Genomic DNA, 19,604 nt, shown 5'->3' with positions numbered 1-19,604 from the left:
GACTATATTATTGGCTCTATAGCTCCTAAGTCGATTTGACGACTAATAGTCATTATTTTCCCACTTGAAGACATTTTCAAGCCCCACCTTTTTTAGGGAAGTTCTGAATTAGTATCATCTTTCAAATGCTGTTGGAATTTAACCTTTTTCATTTGTTTGGCCTACAAATGGGACATAGTCCCTTTAACAGCTTCTATACATAGACAGATACATGTACACGTTCACAGACACACGTACTTTTTCTTTTCTTTTTTCTCAATAGTTCTTTTATTGATTCCAAACAATACTAATCAATTTTAGAAATAAAATACAGATGTTTTCCCTTGACATGAATTCAAAACATTTTCATTACATAGATTGTACGATTGATGAAAACAAAAATGATATCAGTTGTAACCCCCCCCCCCCCTCACTATTTTCTTTTTGTGTGTGATTTGTGATGAACCCCCCCCCCCCCTCATTTTTTTTCCTGTTAACCCTTACTGTACTGGGCTATTTTGAACACTCTCTGACTGGGGAGGGGGCCTGGGAGGCCCCCCCCCCCCCCATGATCTCGGCCGTCGAATGTCCGATGAACGCGAAAATTTGCATGTTTGTAGATATTAACGTAAGGAACAAGATGGTATACTTAGTTTTTTCCTTATATGCACATTTTTGTCGTTATAGCCTAATTAATTATGCAAAATGCTAATTTTATGCGTTTTACAGAAAACTCTACATATTTGTCCGTAGACTTGTGAAGAATCTTGAAAATGTATTGAATAAATGTTTCCTTCATCTCAAATTCATGAGGTTTCATTATTTTTATGATATTTGAAAATACATAGGTTAATTTGCATAAATTATGAATACGCATTCATAAATATCAAATCTGGAAATATATATAGGGAACTAGAATCATTACAAAAATTGTCAGACACCACTTTTTGAATGTTGAAACTCATTATTCATATGAAACTTCTTTTCTAACACAAAATAGTTTTTTGATTTAATTAATTATGATAATTTATGCAAATTTGATGCGATTTTCAATTATTTAATTTCTTATGTATTTTATTGTTTTTTATTTCTTATTATATTTATTGTTTTATTTCTAATGTATTATTTTGTTTTGAAAGACATCAGGTTACTTTGAGAAACATATAAAAGCATTTTGATATCAATTCATATCTTCACATTTCTGCTTGTACATGAATATATGCAATTATAGCACTTTTTTGGTGACATGCGCATACTAATTGTTATGTAACACCTTACAGGTATATCGGATTTCGACAAAAATGGTATCAAAATGTGCGTAAGACTTGAGGAAAAAAAGTCATGAAACGACAATTCAAAATTCCGAGCGGTTGCGGCGCAATCTCCGAAAATGTCGAAAATGTCGAGGGAGGCCTGGGAGGCCCCCCCCCCAGTACAGTAAGGGTTAATAGAAAGAAGGAAAAAAACGTTTGTTATTTTTGTGTACCAAAGGGTGACCCCCCCCCCCAAAAAAAAAAAAAAAAAAAAAAATGACCCCCGCCCCCCTGAGTCGTTGTGAAATTTTTTGGGACCAAGAAAAACATATATATTACATACTTAAGTCTTCAAGATTATACATTTTACAGTTTCGATTGCTAGATTAAGCCTGGTAGGATTATTCCTTGAAATGCACTGTGCGCTGATACCGGCTGCGGGAGCTAAAGGCTAGGGTATTCATTTCCAAAGCTCATTGGAAGCGCATAGAGGCGTTATTTATTATTTAATCTGATATGCGCTATAAAAGAACCGAATATTATTAAAACTATTATTAAAGGGGTTGACGGGAAACTAATCAAGACTGGAAATGGGTACATTTGAAAAGCACTACTATTGCATAAAATAATCAATCCTTTCCTCAGTCGTTGTTTAATTTGTGCAGAAATGCAAGTGTAACAAAAGATCACTGTGCAGAGAGGCGACAAAAGCAACCGAGGTGTCAAACTGAAACAAAACACTGCTGCCTATTGATGATCAATACAAGACAAAACAACAATTTACTCTTAAGAAATAGAAACAATCATTTTTTTTTGTATTTCAATCTCTTCAGAAGGGTTAGTTTGACTTTTCAAAATAGCCATTCCCCAATGAACGCGTCCCACATTTCGTTAGTCTCGTTGACAGCCTTTTGATGCGTGCTATAATCCAGACAGTCGGCCTGAAACACAGATACTCCGTGTAACTGTTTTTCCTTTGCCATCTCAAAGCGTACAGCGAGACTAGTTGCGTTGTCATACCACACCTGATGCGTTTGCCCAGTTTCAGTATCCTGAGAGAGGGGAAGGATGGATGGAGAGAGAGAAAAGGGGAGAGGGACAGTGTAAAGGAGAGAGAGAGAGAGAGAGAGAGAGATAGATAGAGGAGGGGTGGTCGAGAAAGAGAATGAGAGCGAGGGGGAGAGAAGAAGACAGAGAGGGGGAGGGTATGAAGATAGAGATAGAGAGAGAGAGAAAGAGAGAGCAAGTGATGGGGAGGGAGAAATGCCAATGGAAAGGGAAAGGGAGCACAGCAAAAGGAGTAGGAAGGGATTTGGATGGACATGGAGAAAGAGAGAAGGGGGTAATAAATATAGATTAAAGAAAAAGTTGATTTGTGGGAAAGGTGAGAAAATGTGTTAACATTTTCATTCTATATAATTATGTTAGTATGGAAGAGTATCATAGCAAAAATGTCACCTAGCAAACATCGTTCTTCAAATGCCCTAATATTTGAAATATCGCAAGTAATAGCTCAAAGTTGGGGACCATAACTTTCATGACACTTGTTTTTGCAGTCCCATATTAATTTATGTGTACAGTGCATGTGACCTTTGGCAAAACTGGGCAAGTTTCTTATCATTTTAATGTTTCCTAAACCTGACAGTACATCAATGATTATCTGCTACACGATCAACCTTTTGAAAGCACTTCCACACAGTACTATCTTTAACAATGCAATCGCATGACAAGAACTCAACTTTTATCTTTAAAGGCCGTCTGTACTAGTTTGGCTAAGAAGGATAAGACCACCCAGGATGGTCACTGACAGGTGGCTATCTCATCAACTCAGCTCTCAATTAACATAAGAAAAAGAGGATCATGGGGGACCAATTGTAACCGATTAGGCATTGTTTTCTATATAGAGGGAGCAAGTAGCTACAAGTTGTACAGTGGGGCTTTAAAAGGAACTTCCTAAAAAACGATAATTTTAAAAAAATAAAACAACCTTCTCATTTTTGTATGTTACCTTGTAATCAAAATATGGAGACTGGTCGGCTTCGCTCCATTTTCGACCTGTCGTAGAGTTGTTATCCAGGAGTTTCATGATATCACCAAAGGCGCTCTGTCGCTGGGTGGACAGTTTATAGAGGCAAACGTCACTCTATGAAAACCATGCAAAACGTAAAAATGAGACTAAGTTTTCTTAAAGGGATCCGGTAACTTTGTCTTAGATCCTTTAAAAAAAAATCCTTGATTTAGCTCATGCTGCAATGATAGCTATAAACCTTTATGTCCGTTAGTTAGGAGCACCGTGACTTTTACAATCCGATCGCCTGTCTGATTATCAAGATATTTATGATTGAAAATCGAAATCAAATTTTGCGTTTGCCAAACGGTTTTCATAACACTACAGTCTATTGGGGGAAACGAGTATGGTAAAACCGGTCACTCAAATATTTTTTTCTTTTTTGAGGCACTTAATGATAATTTTGAAGCGAATCTTTTGTAGAGCTTCAATATTACACCATATCACAGAAACTGATAACAAGTAGGGCCATGCTTCTCAGATTTAACATTTAAACGATGCCTTTAAATGATATAATATAATATAGGCCTACCATTATTATCGTCATCATCTTAATTATTATTGTTCTGTTATCGTATATTTCTATTACAATTAGTATTATTATTATTATTATTATCATCATCATCATCTACATATCATCATTATTTCGATTCTTATTGTTGTAATTGTACTATTTGTTGTTGTCGTCATCTCTATTAATATCAATATTACTCTCTAAAAAAAATCGAGTGATCACGGACGTCACTCCTCTGGAAAGTGAAAATGTAGTGAAAATAGAGTGAACATTCACTCTTTTCTTCTTAGAGAGCACTCTAAAATCAATCGATATTCACTCTTAAACAAGTGATCACGGACGTCACTCCCAAGAAAGTGAAAACAGAGTGAAAATTCACTCAAAATATTGTTAAAAAAGCTAAAACTATTATTTTGTCGTCATCATCATAATCTTCATAATCTTACATTCAGTTGTGCCGCTCCTAAGCTTTGGAATAACCTACCACTAGACATCAGAAAAGTCCCATCTGTTGCTGTCTTCAAAGATTTTTTGAGGACGCACTTGTTTTCATGAGCTTTTGAATAGTTTTCTTCATTGTGTATCTTTAAAGAAGCACTGTCAAATGGGTGTAGTTTGCCGAGACAAGTCGTTCCCGTGGTCTGACTCGGGGTCAATCGACTACGGAAGACGCGACCGCAGTATTCACGTGCATGCAAACTACTCGAAAACGAAGCGTGAGGAGAACTTCTGTTTTGTTTCGCAAACGGCAGTGCGCGCCGTCCGTTAATCTAGTCCATAAACGTGCACTTGTCCCCAAAAAAGTCGTGGATGGCGTTATGCTGTATTTGCCATGATACAGCCCCTTTAAGATTTTCGTTTTGATCATAGCGCACTAGACTATATGTGAATATAGCTGCGCTATAACAATTGATTTAATTATTATCGTCATTATTACCTCTGTCAGCATCGAACAGGGGAAGTCATACCCATACCAGGGAACAATAAGAACAAGCTTGCTCGAGGGAACACCGGCTTTGACGAAGTCGTCTACACCTAGAGGAACACAACATCAACAGCAAACTTAGTTTAATATTAATAGGAATAATAACCGTTCATTACTCTTATTCATATTATGATAACCAAGCGCTGTTATAGAAAAATAATAATACGGGGAGGGACTTTAAGGTGGGTTTGGATTTTTGTTTCGTTTTTGTTGGTACATAATTATACCTCGCTTAATGTGATTTATATTAAATATAATTTATATATATATATATATATATATTCGTTTTCTAATACATTTGGGTATACATTTTCTTTTCTTATTGATATAAATGTTATACATTTTAAATTAAACATTAAATTTTTTAAATTATTATATCATCATAATCACGATGATCGTACATTGTTTTATATAATTCGCCTTTTCGCCTTTTCCCCCTTTCCTTTCGATAATAATTTTATGTGTATTATTTTTTCCCCGTTGTATACGGTCCTGTGTATTCAGGCACTAATCTAGGCTTGAATGTTCCCTTGAGCATGCTTTATCTTGTATGATTAATGAATTAAATATCATTTAAAATATATACTTTGGGGGGGGGGCAGAGCTTGCCAGCCCCATGAACCGCTTCTAGGCTGCGTTTCACAAATCCTTTGTCCAATGACAAATTACTAAAGATCAGTGACAAATATGCTGACAACTAATCAGAAGTAAGGATTTCAGTAGCTTACAACAAAAACTGTCATTTGTCACTGATGACAAGTTTTGTGAAACGCCCCCCTGATAAGAACCATTTGGGCCCATTAGAACACATTGGCCCGAATTCACAACGGAGGTTTGTGGACAAACCTCCTTTTGTTCTTTACAAACCAGGTTTGTAAAAAGCGCGTAAAAACGCATCATGACGTACGAAAACCAAGGTTTGTCGACAAACCTCCTTTGAGAATTCGGGCCAAGGTGGACGGGTTTCTTTTACCTTTGGTTGTTTTATTGAGTGGTGCATTGGCCATAGCCCTGCCATCGACAACGAGTTCATCGTAGGCCATGATCATGATGTAGTCGACGATCTCGCCGATGGCACGGTAGTCGTAGCACCGCCCGAACGTACACTCCGCCGAATATGGAGAATCAAGCGTTACCTTGAGAAAAGATAATTGAAATAAAAATGGGGAAAAACAATGAAAATAAAATTCCTCTATCTGTACAATTGCTATTAATGTAGTGGTAGTGGTTGTTATTTTACCTGACTGCTAAGAAAGCATTAATGCTTGTTAGTAAGCAACCAGAGGACCGACGGCTTAAGGTCCTCTCCGAGAGACCTGGTAATGAGGAGTAATGCCTTACTAAAGGGCACTAGCGCATCACCTTGGTTTCGAACCCGGATTACGAGACCACTGCTCTACCGGCTGAGCTATCGCGCCTCCATCCACTGTTACAAATAAAAATTGAACTGAATTGAATTTAACTTTATTTGTTTCCAATCACAGTAAAAATGACATTACTCATTGTTGTAAAACATAGGCAAAGTAAAATACATTGACACACATTTTTGTATATATACATTGGAAAAAGAAAAAAAAAGAAAAGGAAGACATGATTAAATCTACTAAAAGTATAGGATGGATAAAGGTGCACCCGTAAAATGGGCACCCCCTGAGCGCGCCCCAATATAATTAACAATAAAAAAAAAACTCAGTCAGCTGGAAAAGAGTAAAGGGATAAACAACGCTCACAACTTGAAAGATGATAATAAGTGCTGCTTAAGTTTACGTTTAAATGGTTTGGTGAACTAAATTGATTGTAAAGATTGTTGTAATGTGTTCCAAACTTTAGGGCCATTATGGCGAAGAGAAATTGTATCAGTGCTGGAAGATACTTTCCACTGGTGAAACTTTGTATTTCTTGTATTGTAATTGTTTATTGTGTATTTTTGTCAGTAAATGATTTGTTTTTTTATTGATTCAAAATGCCCTTGTTCCCTAAATCAGTGGACTAAAAAGAAGAAAATAATAATAAAAGTGCGCCTATCATAAAAAGAGAGAAAGAAGGGGAGAAGAATTATTTCAATCGTGTGTCAACATAATTCATGAAATGCAAGTCGAGTCTTATCAATGATCATTCCCTTTGTAGTTAAATCCACTTCTTTTTTTCTCCCCTTTTTTCTTGAGGTTAAATATCATCACAAAATGAAGCGACCCTAATAATGACTCGCCATCCTCTCTCTTCCTCTCCATAAAACGTGAGTTTTCCAATTTGTATTCACGTTGTATTTTAAAGTTCTTGCTATGTATAATACTATAAGTCATATACATTGTAACTGTCTTGTTATATTTTGTGCCGATAGCCGGAGTACCGGACCTGCTCATACACTTTTTCTTTATAGAGTCTTGACGCCCTTCTGGCTTTCAGCACACGACACCATGTGTTTGTTTTATGTTTTACATGTTACACGTTACACCAATGGAAAACAAATTTCTGTATTATATATGGACAATAAAATCTTGAATCTTGAATCTTGAATCTCATATTTTAGGCATTACAGGAGTTCTTGAAACTATCCGAAACTCACTTGGGCGTACGGCAGGGCCTTCTTAAACGCGTCTTTGATTTGTCTGACCATGTCTGTCAGGTAATGAGCCTGCGACTTCTGGAGAGATTGTTCAAAATCTATGTTAAATCCGTCAGTGAAGTTGCCAACAGCCGACTGCACAGTTTGCTCGACCCAGGCGGTGCGGGCGCTCTCATTGAAAAGAGTCTCCAAGGAGCATGCACCTGTTATGAATTGATTTTAAAAAAACAAGAGCGAATATGCTTTATTTCTAACCAGTTGATCACGAAGTAAAAATATCAACATCATTGCCATTTATTTATTGCTTGATTATGACCATGACAAGACAGCACTTATTTTGAATGAGTAGAGCAATGGATTGAGGTGTTGTGGTGTAGTGCATTCACTTGACTCTCAACCCAAAGGTTGAAGATTCAAATCCAAGCCCGGCAATTAAGTCCTTTGGCAAGACCTATTTGCAACTCTCCAACCAGCTGTTTGATCTGGCACCTGCTGGGTTAATACATAACTGCAGAGGCCTAACAAAAAACTGTTTCAATGCAGAGGACGTTGGCTCGGGAAAAAATAGTTGTTATAATAAATATTATTATTATCTGGTTACGTATTATTAGATATAATTCATTCAAAGTATAAAGCCTCATATCAAACCGCTTAAAGAGAAGGTTGAGTTCTGGGGAGAGGTGAAAAACAATTTGTGAGCGTTATCATTTTAAATATGCAAGTGTGGAAGAACATCGGTGAAAAAATGTTCCCCGAAAAGCATGTCTCCTCAAATGCCTCCATATTCTAAATACGACAAGAACCCGCTCAAAAATGAGGCCCGATTTTTATGCCACATGTGTGTGTGTAATACCATATACCTCTTTCTGTGTACAGTGCTTGTTACTATCCAAGACTAGGCCAAATTTGTGATAATTTTGATGACTCCAGAACCTTACAGTATATGCTACATGATCAACTTCTCTTGACCGATTCCGCACCGTTTCTTTCATAATGCAATCGCATGACCAGAACTCAACTTTATCTTTAAGTTAAGGCTTGTTGTTGTTACGAATTTCAATTCAATGTTGCCGATGTGAGGACTTCACGCACGTACAGCTCATTTGAACTCACCCCTCATAACAATCCTCACTCCTTTGGAGTGGGCGTGGCACATCATCTGTGGATCGAACCCATCTCCTACGATCACGGCTGTGATGTTATCCCAGAAGTAATGTCTCCAATCGGCTCCGCTGCCAGAAAATGCCACCACCTGTAAAATGAGAGAAGGTAATAATTGATTACGCTTTAAAGCCCCACTGCACTACTTCAGTGCCATTGATTAGGAGAGTTTGGCCAACCCGGTTCGATTTGGTCACAATATGGCGACTGCTGCTTTGTTGGGCAAGCACAAAACAAAATAATATACGCCATGTTGTGACCCAGAGAAACCAAGTTGGCAAAACTCTGTGTATAGATGGCTCTGCACTACTTATACTACTTGCGCCCTCTATATTGCAAACAATGCCTAAGCGGTGACCATTGGTCCCCATGGTCCCCTTTCTCTTCTGTTGATTGAGAGCTGATTTGATGAGATAAACGACTGTCAGTGACCTTGCAGGGAGGTCTAATCCCTCATGGCCAAACTAGTGCAGATAGGTTTAAAGCAGTTGACTCTCAAGCCTGCAGAGAATAAGAATCCTAACCCGGTACCAGTACGTCCTAATTTCGCAAGGCACCAATCTATATTTGCCACTCTCCATCCAGGGGGCGTTTCACAAAACTTGTCATCAGTGACAAATGACAGTTTTTGTTATAAGCTACTGAAATCCTTAATTGCTTCTGATTGGTTATCAGCAGATTTGTCACTGATTTTTGTCACCTGTCGTTGAAAAAAGGCTTTGTGAAACGGGTCCCGGGTGTAAATGGGTACTTGGCAATTCCTGGGACAATAATGATTATTGCAGGGTCCTTTTTAAGAACAGCATTGTAGCAGATAAGGGTTCCCGGAGCTGGCCTATTAAACATGATATTGTTATTACGCCTACTATTAAAACTGTGCACAGGTTTAAAAAAATATATATGTTTCGTGACATAATAATCATACCCACCTCTTTCTTTGCAGTGGTTCGTATGGGATCACACAATGTATGATTGGAACATGGGCAGGGCGCTGGGTTGAAAACCATTCCATGAGCGAACCATGCCAATCCAGTGACTGAAAACACACAAACAACCAGCATACGTGGGACTAGGAACGCCATTTTGGTTAATTGCTGACTTCCCAATACACCTTGACTGTGAATTATGAAGAATATTACATCTTGTGCCAAAGTCTATATTTCATGTGATCAGACAAAATAATATTAGATAAAATACGAACTCTTGTGATCAGTATATTGATAAACCTGGTTGGGGGCGTTTCGCATAATGCATGTTTGCTCAGGTGATTAAAGGGACATATTAAACGGCACAAAATAGGGCTTATCTTTGTACTTTGGTTCAATAATTGGAATCATAATTTCCATAAAATGATTTGAATTCAAAGATTACCTGTGCATTGATACTGAAAATTAATATAGATTGACTCCAAAGGCCTATACTTTCACTGTCCCAGCAAGATCTGATTGCAAATTTTGTATGTAGGCCCAAACATAGACATCGATGTTTTCTTGTGCTATTTCTCCCATAATTTGCTAAATCTTGTATGGAGACCTTTAACATACTTAATAGACATCACTGAAGTAATGTTTGGGGGAGGGTGGGGGCACGGGGCTGATGCCCCCAAAATGTCCTAGACAACATAAAGGGAGGGGGGGGGGGGGGGCTAAGGACAGAGAAAGTTTGGGTTAGGTTATCTTCCCCTGGAAAGTTTGACATTTACAAATAATGATGATAACGCTGATTGTATATATAATATAGCAAGTAATTACCGTTAGTGAAGGTGATGGGACTAACTATATCACTTCCGAGGCGATCTGGATGTAGCCCCCCCCCCCCCCCCCCCCACTCAGTGTTATTTAGGGTTCGCATATGCGTGTTCCCTCCTTTTGAAAACACCCCCTAAGTCCGGTGTGTAAAGTCCATTTTGTGTATGTACGAGCCGGACTTTGGTGCGTGAAAAGTACCCCTTTACCGGACATTTTGGTAACACGCATGCGGTCATTCCGACCCCGGAGTGGGGGGGGGGGGGGGGGGGGTGTAGCTATATAGCGTATACATTCAGATCGCACACAGTACAACGCACTTTCACCGAAGATAGTACACAGTGTAACGAACTTTTCTTCTCCCATCACTGATGACGTGCGAAACTATGTTTCATCACGTGACTAACTTTTGACCAATCGTAGAGCAAGACTCTTGTATGCAGGCGCGTACGCCCCCCTCCAAAACACACTCATAAAAAAAGTTAAAGGGGGGGGGGGGTTCAACCCCAACCCCAACCCCCCCTTTAACTTTTGTTATGTGTGTGTTTTGGAGGACCCCCCCCCTTTATTTTTGTTTTAATAATAAAGATTTAAAAAATTTTAAAAATGTGATAATGGATGACCCAAATAAGCTGACATTACCCCCCCCCCCCCCCCCCCTAACGAAATATCGATTGGCAATATTTTCAAATTTCTAGACCAAAAGAAGAAAAAAATGTCCTCTGATATTTTCTGATTAACTTTTCTTTCTTTTTTCTACTTCGTTCTATTCATCTTTCTAGTTCAGTCTTTCTTTCTCTCTCTCTCCTTTTTTGCGGATGACACAGAATGTTTCTTAATGTTTTTAATATTTGTAATATATTTAGATTTTGATGTAATATTTGTAACATATTTACATTTTGATGTAATATTCGTAATATATATTTAGATTTTTATGTAATATTTGATTTTCATTTTGTTTCATTATGCATGATTCATAATCGTACGGTTTAGTCATTAATATTTTGATCATTTATTGTGTTGTATATTGACTTTGTCTTCCCCGCTGCATGTTCTTTTATTGCAATAAACCGAATTAAAACAAAATTGAGGGGAGGGGGGGGGGGGGTAACCACCACCCCCCCCCCCCCCCCTGCGTACCCGCCTGGGCGTACTGAAGGGGAGGGGGACTTGGGCAGTAACTCCCCTAATTAAATTCAAACGTGGATTATTTCCAAGCTTAGCCTAGCCGTTCACCTGGTTGCTCATCTGACCGTATTTTAATGCCTAAACCCCTGAACTTCCGGGGGCCCTGTCTATACTTGACCCCATCAAGGGCCTTAAAGCGGACCCTGGATGCTGATCTGATCGTAATTATACCTAAGACCCCTGAGCTTCAGGGGGCTTCGCCCCTTGGACCCCACTCCAATTAGTGACCTGCATGCTAGTGTCTCAAATACGGTATCAAAATATGCTCATCTGATCGTAATCAAATGCCTAAAAACGTCTGAGCTTCCGGGGGCTCCGAACCCAGGATCCCCCAGGGGCCCTGTATAAGGCTGGCTCCTGGATGCTCATCTGACCGTAATTAAATGTCTAAAAACGCCTGTGCTTCACGGTGCTCTGCCCCTTGACCACCGCCGGCTTTGCCCCTGGACCCCACATCAATTTACGCTCCACTTGATTCGTTTGCTTTAATGCTCTACCTGATCGTAAATACTTTAGCCCCCCCCCCCCCCACTTTGAAAAACGTTCAGAGGGGCCAGCGGATTTTTCTGCCCCCCAAAAAGAAATATATACATATATTTTCTATTACCCCCCCCCCCCACCCCCTACCCCCCTACCCCCCCCCCCCCCCCCCTATTAGCATGTTCGATCCCAAACCCCACCCTCCTGCGTACGCGCCTGCCTACCTCTATACAAAATGGGGTCGCACCATCTACCACGGTACCGATGTGCGATTTCCCGGAGACGAGGTTGCCGAATCCTGACATTTCGTAATCAAAGCGTGCGCTATGTAAACGTAAACACAACTTTTCACTCGCTAGCTAGCTCATGCGCGTGTGTATTGTACATGTACACATGCTTGTTGGATCTAAATTGTTTTACAAATTATCCGACATGGATCCTAAAAGTACAAGTACATTCTGTTCTCTGTACTACTGTAGACCTAAACGAAGAGAAACCCCTGTCACGGCTGATACAACTTCTGCTTCGAAATCAAAGAAAACGAAAAAGGTTTGTTGGTTGTTTTTGTCCAGACAGACAGGTAGTGCAGCAACCAGGAACCGGGCTCGGGGATCTCCCGGCCCTGGATCTCTCCGTCCTACGTACGTACCCTACTTTTTCTTGCTTGATTCATTTGTTTCCTTCTTGTGTGGTGAGAAGAAGAAGAAGAAAGAAGGAGAAGAAAAAAAGGAGAAGAAAAAAGGAGAAGAAGGAGGAGGAGAATTGTGATATTGTTTTGAATGAATGTCTAGCTCTTTCATGACTCTTAGTCTTGGCACTTCCCAGCGCCAGTCTATACAGCAGATATGTGAATTTAAATTAAAATGCCTATAGATCTAGGCCTACCTATAAGTGTAACCATGCACATATTCGTTGTAAATTACATTTTCATTTGCTGCATATGGCCACATCCACAGGTTTATACATTAATTATCTTTGGTAGACCTATATTGAGGCAGAAGAAAATCAGAAAGGAGAGGGGTAGAATTTATAGGAACCCATGGCCATGTTCATTTCCAATTATCTTTGACCTTGTCTCCTTTTTATTTTGTGCCTGTGTGTATGCAGTCTGCTGAAAGTTTGAGAGTTGAGACGCCGGATGCCCAACCTTTACAAAGTACCAGAAACACACATAAGGTGAAGTCCTCGCTGACGAGGATTGATGTCTTGAAGGAAAATGTTATTGTTAAATGGAGATGTCTTAAAGGAGAAAGGAGAGGCCAGGAGAAGGTGAAGAAGGAACAGATGGAGGAGGAGGAGGAGGAGGAAGAGGAGGAGGAGGAGGAGGAGGAGGAAGAGGAGGAGGAGGAAGAAGAAGAGGAGGAAGAAGAGGAGATGATGGTTGATATCGAACCTCTGAAAGAAGAGCCAGACTCTGAAATGGTAAGCATCGATCAGGGAAAACAAAATCAGAAAAAATGTGTACAATTTCAAAAGAAGAAAACAAAATGTAATGTATTTATTGGAACTGTCTTTGAATTCCTGTTGAAACATTTTGCTTAATTATCTTTCTTGGAAACCCAAATTTTAGTTTTGAATTTTCGTCAGGTTCGTTTTTTGTTTTGTTAATTTTTCTTTTCTTTCTAATATTATTACAAAGCTGGGTTTCATGAAATCCATATTTATATGTGCTTTAAACTTAGCTAGCTCATTATTGCATGTTCATGAAAAAGCAACCCTGCAACTTTACCTGAAATTTTGAAAAGGGGCCATTCCATGAGAAGAAGGACATGACATCAAAAAAAGAAATGTACCTCTTATATTAATTCTTTGATTTATCACTAACCTTATGCCATGGATGTTCATAAAACATTAGGGCCTTTCAAATTCAATAAAATTTTTTTTTCATTTTTGTTGATTTCCTAAGATCTCAAACTATCATCAAAAACGTACATGTGGGACTGTAGCTGAAAAAAACCAATTTATTGCAGATTACACAGGATTCTTGTAATATTTTTTCCTGAAAATTTCGCTAAATGGAAAAAGATGAATATATTTCCATATTCTAAGGGGTCCTGTGATATTTAATCTATTACATAGGGGTGAAAATGGCCTCCGGACAAAATGTAACGCGAGTTACCGTAACGTGAGTTACCGACATATTTGCTTCCTGCATTTTACTAGTCCATTGTTTCTTATCTTTATTATTGTGATCTTATACTAGTAAGTCACAACCTACTATCAAATTAAAATAGGAAAGATTTTGTCAAGATTGTCTAGTATGAGGAGAAAAGAGGGTCTCGTAGAATTGACCATGTCCTTTTTTTGTAACGCGAGTTACCGAAATTCAATAATCCAAGAATCTAAAAATGTTTGTTCTTCAATTTTCTTTTTTGTTTCCTTCAGTTGTTCTATATCTACCCTGTCCATGTTTGAAAAAAATATCTTGTAGATCCTAGCAGTTCTAAAGATATAGGCACATTATCGTGTCAATGTACCCATTAAGTGTAACGCGAGTTACCATGGAATGGCCCAAAGAAAGAAACGAGAAAAATAAAAACGACATTCTGAAAACAAAAAGCTTTTAATGTTATATTCAGGCCTACACAGTACAGTTGCATTTATGGGTACATCGCTCTTAAAAAAAATACATCAGCAGTGGTTGTTATTTTTTTCATTTGTTTTTCCAATTTTCTGTAATTGATTTGGAGCAGTGATCAAGTGATGAAGCAACCTTGCTACTCGATCTACCTTAAATTTTGAAATAAAAGAAATGAAAGAAGAAAAAAAAAACTCTGAAAACTTAAAGTTTGTGATGTTGTATTGACGTCTTCACCTTTTAATTCCTTTCATGGGTACATTTTGAAAACGAAATGCATTAAAGAGATCGTTTAACAATGTTACATCCGAGATACACGGCCCTACGTGTTATCAGTGTCTGTGGTATATGGCGTTATATTGAAGCCCTACAAAAATTGCGCTTAAAATTGATCAAGAAGTGCCTCATAAAAGTAAAAACCTCCGAGTGACCGGTTTTACCATACTTGTTTTCCCCAATAGACTGTAGTGTTATGAAAACCATTTGGCAAACACAAAATTTGATTTCGATTTTCAATCATAAATATCTTGATAATCAGACAGGCGATCTGCTTGTAAAAGTCATGGGGTTCCTGACTGACCTAAATGTTTAAAATTATCATTGCAGCATGAGCTAAATCAAGGATTTGTTGAAAGGATCTAAGACAAAGTTAACGGATCCCTTTAACAGTGATTGTGATTTTTTTCCCCCCTTTTTTTAAACTTATTTAGAGTGATGGTGAGGAGGAGACCCCTGGTTTATCAGAATATGAGAAGAGGAGGATGGAGAACATATCAAAGAATGCAGACTTCTTTGCTTCTCTTAATATCTTCAAGGTCAGTTTGATAGGGTCAGAGGTTAGAGGTCATTCAGATCACTGAACTTCACTCACCAAGTAATAAGACCATTAAAGCCCCTCTAAAGTGGTGGGAACCCCACAAAATTAGATGGCAAAGTTTCAGTTAAATTGTACTGTAATTTGAAAGAGGCTGCCATTTAACACACATTTCTGCGAGCATGTTAAAAAACAAATGTGTTTGAAGTGGAATATTGATGAATGAATATCCAATTTAGGTTTTCTGCAACAGAAAACCTAATATATATACAGTGCATCCCAGCAAACACGAAACCAAGAATTATTGATGTTTTATCATAACTTGGTTAAATTTATGAATAATAAATGACACATATTTGGACAGCTTAGATCCTCTTCCTTCATGTGATGCAATTCATATGATGCATATTTCACGCATGAGTGATTAAAATCAGTTTGTAAAGAGGAAACCAAAAAGTCATTTGGCGGACGGTATCTGAATTTTAAAGAGAAAATCACATTTCTAGAAACTTGAGTTTCTGCCCTTTCATATGACACCTCAATCAGGAAAAAATGAGCTAGGAAGAACAAAGTTCTGTTTGTTTAAAGTAGTGCTTGCATTTCCATAATTTTATCAAACAAATTAGTTTTCACTGGCTGCCTGCCATAGCAACAAGCAGAATTGACAAAAGACTTAACTCCGCTTCGTTGACAATCAGCCATGCATGAAGTCGTTCGTCTACGGTTGATTGTGCAACGAAACGATTTTAGTCACTCATGCATGAAATATGCATTATATGAGTGGTTTCAAATGAAAGAGGAGGATCTAAGCTTTACATATATGTGTCATTTATTAATTATAATTGTTATCGAGTTATGATCAAACATCGATAGTTCTCGGTTTTGTTTTTTCTGGGATGCACTGTATATATACGTTTGTTTATGACCTATTGTAACAGTGTCTGTTTTGATTGTCTGTAAATGCCACATCTGTCTCTTCTGTATTAAATGAGTCATTGTAGGAAAACTTGCTCCTTCATACTATAGCTCTCTTCTCACTATTAACCTTTGAACTTTTGACCCTTTGACCTTGATCTTCTAGGCCAAGGAGAATCTCGTGGCGCTTACACCGCAGGCCCAGAATCCGCAAGCCAAGAAACCCGAAACACAGACCAGAGGACTAAAGCGGTAGGCAGAGGCTGCTAACTCGTTGAATTAGGAAATATCTCATTCCCATAGAGGTGTTTTGGTTTTATGGTATTATGGAGAAGTGTTTTGGTCTGGTGAATATTCAAGATGGATGACTTTGAGTGTGATACAAGAATATATTGCTCGAGTTATGACAATATATAGGTGTGTTTATTGACCAAATTTTTGGCTAGAATCAGGTTTCTCAAACGTCTTTCAGGCAAATTAATAAGGTGATAAACGCAAAGCCTTTTTTTAAAGGTCTTTAGATATGGGCATATCTAAAGACGCAAAAAGGTGTGTTTTGAATGTGACATACAGCCAGAATCACGTTTCTGAGAGATGATAAACGCAAAGCTGTTTTGAACCCCACATACGAATCGGACCACCCAGGTTAATTTCCGGTTCGGAGGCTAGCGCTCGCCATGTGTTGTGTACAAGCATGTGTGTGTAGTTGACCTCCGAGAAACTGTCTGCTTCCCGGGTCAAACGGCGCGAAACAGCTGCGCAGACACAAGGCCTTTATTTTGAATCGCGAAGAGACGAAAAACGCGACATCCCGCAAATCACTTTCGTATAGTGGGGTTAGATAGTGGGGTATGATAGTGGGGTACGATATGTACATATCTACATATCTACCCAATAAACCGCACCCTTAGACGAGTCAAAGACGAGTCTGATATTGTCTTAGCGAGAGCAATATATTCTTGTATCATACGAAAACAAAGCCATACAATATTATCATTATTATCTATTATTAGTAATCTGACAAGCGAAATAACAAATTTTGACTTAACTCGACCAGTAGATATGGCTTTAGCCCGAATTCACAAAGAAGGTTTAACTTAACCCATGGTTTAAAACCTCATTTACATAACCCAGGGTTTAAAAATTAGCGCAAAATAAGCGTACCCTGCTTTGCGCGTGTCTAATTTTATTTGACCTCTGACTGTGTCGCGCTTATTTTGCGCTTATTTTACTGAGCAATACAAAAACAATATTGGTCAGTCATCCGGGTACTGCGCTTAAGTTATTGAATACACTGATTTATTGTACCCCTTGGAAGCCTTATATAGATAATAATAATAATCTATATTTGCTACTCTCCATCCTGATCCAGGTGCATTAAATTGGTACCACTACCTGCTATATCAAATTTGGAGATTTGTGAATAAAATAATCAACATTGGCTATTGTGGAGTAGAACATTTTGTGTTTGGTGCATGTTTTGTTTTATATACCTCACTTAAGAAACCCAGCCATCTGATTGGTCGAAATTGCATTCATAAACTTTAACTATTCCTGCGAAGAATTGGTCGGTATTTTCATACAAGACGACAATTCTTCGCATGGTACGTGAAATTATCCATAAACATGTTCGTTTGGTTGCTGAAAATGGAGTACCAGCATAGACGTAGACGAAAATAGATCTAGTAGTCAGGGTGTCTGATAGCGCACCCGATGTTGTGTGCTGAAATTCTTCCCATAGAGATTGCACGCCATGCAGTCTCTATGCAGTCTACGTGCATTGCGCGACCATGCAAAAAAAGTCAAGTTTTTTTTTTCAATTCAAGATTCAAACCTTTATCTGCTGTGATCCTTAAGGTGATACTCAATAAGTGAGGTGTCAAATGAAAGCGCAGGTTCTTCTCCATATTTCCCATAGGGCCGGCCCACCCCCAAAATTGTAAAAATATCTTGCTTAGACTAGAATCTAGATCTAGTCTACTCTCAAAGATACACTCATAAAAAACAACCGTGCAGATAAACTAGAGAAAGACCAAGGTGGTGTCATTAGTTGACTCTTTTGTTTTCGGCATATAAAAGTATTAATGACTGCTTTAATATTCGAGAAATAGTTGTTTTTATACGCTCTCGGGAAGGTTACAATTGCCCAATTGTAACCTTCCCTTAAGCGTATAAAAACAACTATTTCTCTCAAAGCAGTCATTAATACTATACTATCGCACAGTCATGCACAAAAAAATGTGTTTAAGGTGCTCTATCCACAACGTTTGTATTTCATTTTAAATCTAGACAGAGGAGTTCAGAATCTGCTCCGGTTGTTGAGAGACCGCGCTCGCTCCGTCTACAGAACAAGAGCGCAGATGGATCGGCGTTGCCTGATAACTTTATCCTTGGGTTAAAGGTAGTGTATTAGTAAACATTTACAGGGGAGTGTTTTACAAAGATCCTAAGTTGGACTTAAAAGTTATGGAGAGCCATGTGTAGCCTTGACATTAAATATTTCCAAAAGCAAAAATTGAAGTATTTTAGACTTTTCCTAAACTCCACATCAAGAACATGAAATCTCCTTGATAATAGAAAATATGAATAATTTGAATCAACATTTTATGCCTTTTGAAATACCTTTTATAAATTATTTTCAATGATGCCTACGGCTTTCCATAATTGTTAAGTCCAACTTAGAGATAAGTTCAATTTAGGATCTATGTGAAACACCCCCCTGATCAACCTTGTGGTATAAGCTCTCTGTTGTACACACATTCTGTCTACGGTATCACATATTTTTTAAAGATAGTTTGTCCCTTTTGCAGGCTGAAAATATAAAATGGTGTACCGGTAAATCCTATGCTATAATCATGAGAAAATACCAACTAAAAACTCCTCTTATCTGAAGAACCGATAGATGGATTACCGCCAAACTTGGGTCATATATCTTGCAGAGCCAATGAACTGATTAGATTTTGGGGTCACGAGGTCAAAGGTCACAGGGCTCATCTATGCAAAAGTAGCTCGTCATCGCGTTATCTCAAGAACCAATCGATGGATTGCCGCCAAATTTGGGTCATGTATGTATCTTGCAGAGCCAATAAACTAATTTGATTTTAGGGTCATGAGGTCAAAGGTCACCGTGCTCATTCTGTATGCAAAACAGCTCGTGATCGTGATCGTGTTCTCAAGAACAGATTGATGTATTACCACCAAACTTGGGTCATGTATGTATCTTGCAAGGCCAATCAACTGATTAGATTTTAGGGTCATGAGGTCAAAGGTCAAGAGTCATGAGGCTCATTATGGATTTTAAAAAAGCTTGTGATCGCGTTATCATGAGAACCTATAGACAGATTACCATCAAACTAAA

General features: G+C 38.4%; 2 protein-coding genes across 2 annotated transcripts in view; one reads left to right on the top strand and one right to left on the bottom strand.

Annotated features, from left to right (window-relative positions):
• Nucleotides 1-3,188: 3,188 nt before the first annotated feature.
• On the bottom strand, nt 3,189-8,695 carry LOC115920618 (di-N-acetylchitobiase-like). The gene is made up of 5 exons (XM_030976805.1): nt 8,479-8,695; nt 7,366-7,568; nt 5,773-5,935; nt 4,752-4,849; nt 3,189-3,375 (listed from the first exon to the last, which is right to left on the bottom strand). Exons 1-5 carry the CDS (start codon nt 8,522-8,524, stop codon nt 3,202-3,204), a joined length of 684 nt encoding a protein of 227 aa, XP_030832665.1. The 5' UTR covers nt 8,525-8,695; the 3' UTR covers nt 3,189-3,201.
• Nucleotides 8,696-13,242: 4,547 nt separating this feature from the next.
• The window catches only part of LOC100892908 (WD repeat-containing protein 76), a 28,815-nt gene continuing 22,453 nt past the window's right edge, over nt 13,243-19,604 (top strand). The window contains exons 1-4 of the mRNA XM_030976713.1: nt 13,243-13,361; nt 15,228-15,332; nt 16,413-16,498; nt 18,536-18,647. Of these exons, the coding sequence (XP_030832573.1) occupies nt 13,314-13,361; nt 15,228-15,332; nt 16,413-16,498; nt 18,536-18,647 (351 nt within the window). The 5' untranslated portion in view covers nt 13,243-13,313. The remainder of the gene's footprint in view (nt 13,362-15,227; nt 15,333-16,412; nt 16,499-18,535; nt 18,648-19,604) is intronic.

Source organism: Strongylocentrotus purpuratus, unplaced genomic scaffold, assembly GCF_000002235.5.
Source record: "Strongylocentrotus purpuratus isolate Spur 01 unplaced genomic scaffold, Spur_5.0 spur5_contig_871, whole genome shotgun sequence".
NCBI lineage: Eukaryota > Metazoa > Echinodermata > Echinoidea > Camarodonta > Strongylocentrotidae > Strongylocentrotus > Strongylocentrotus purpuratus.
The sequence above is the reverse complement of the archived record's forward strand: the minus strand, read 5'-3'. Positions and strand labels throughout refer to the sequence as shown.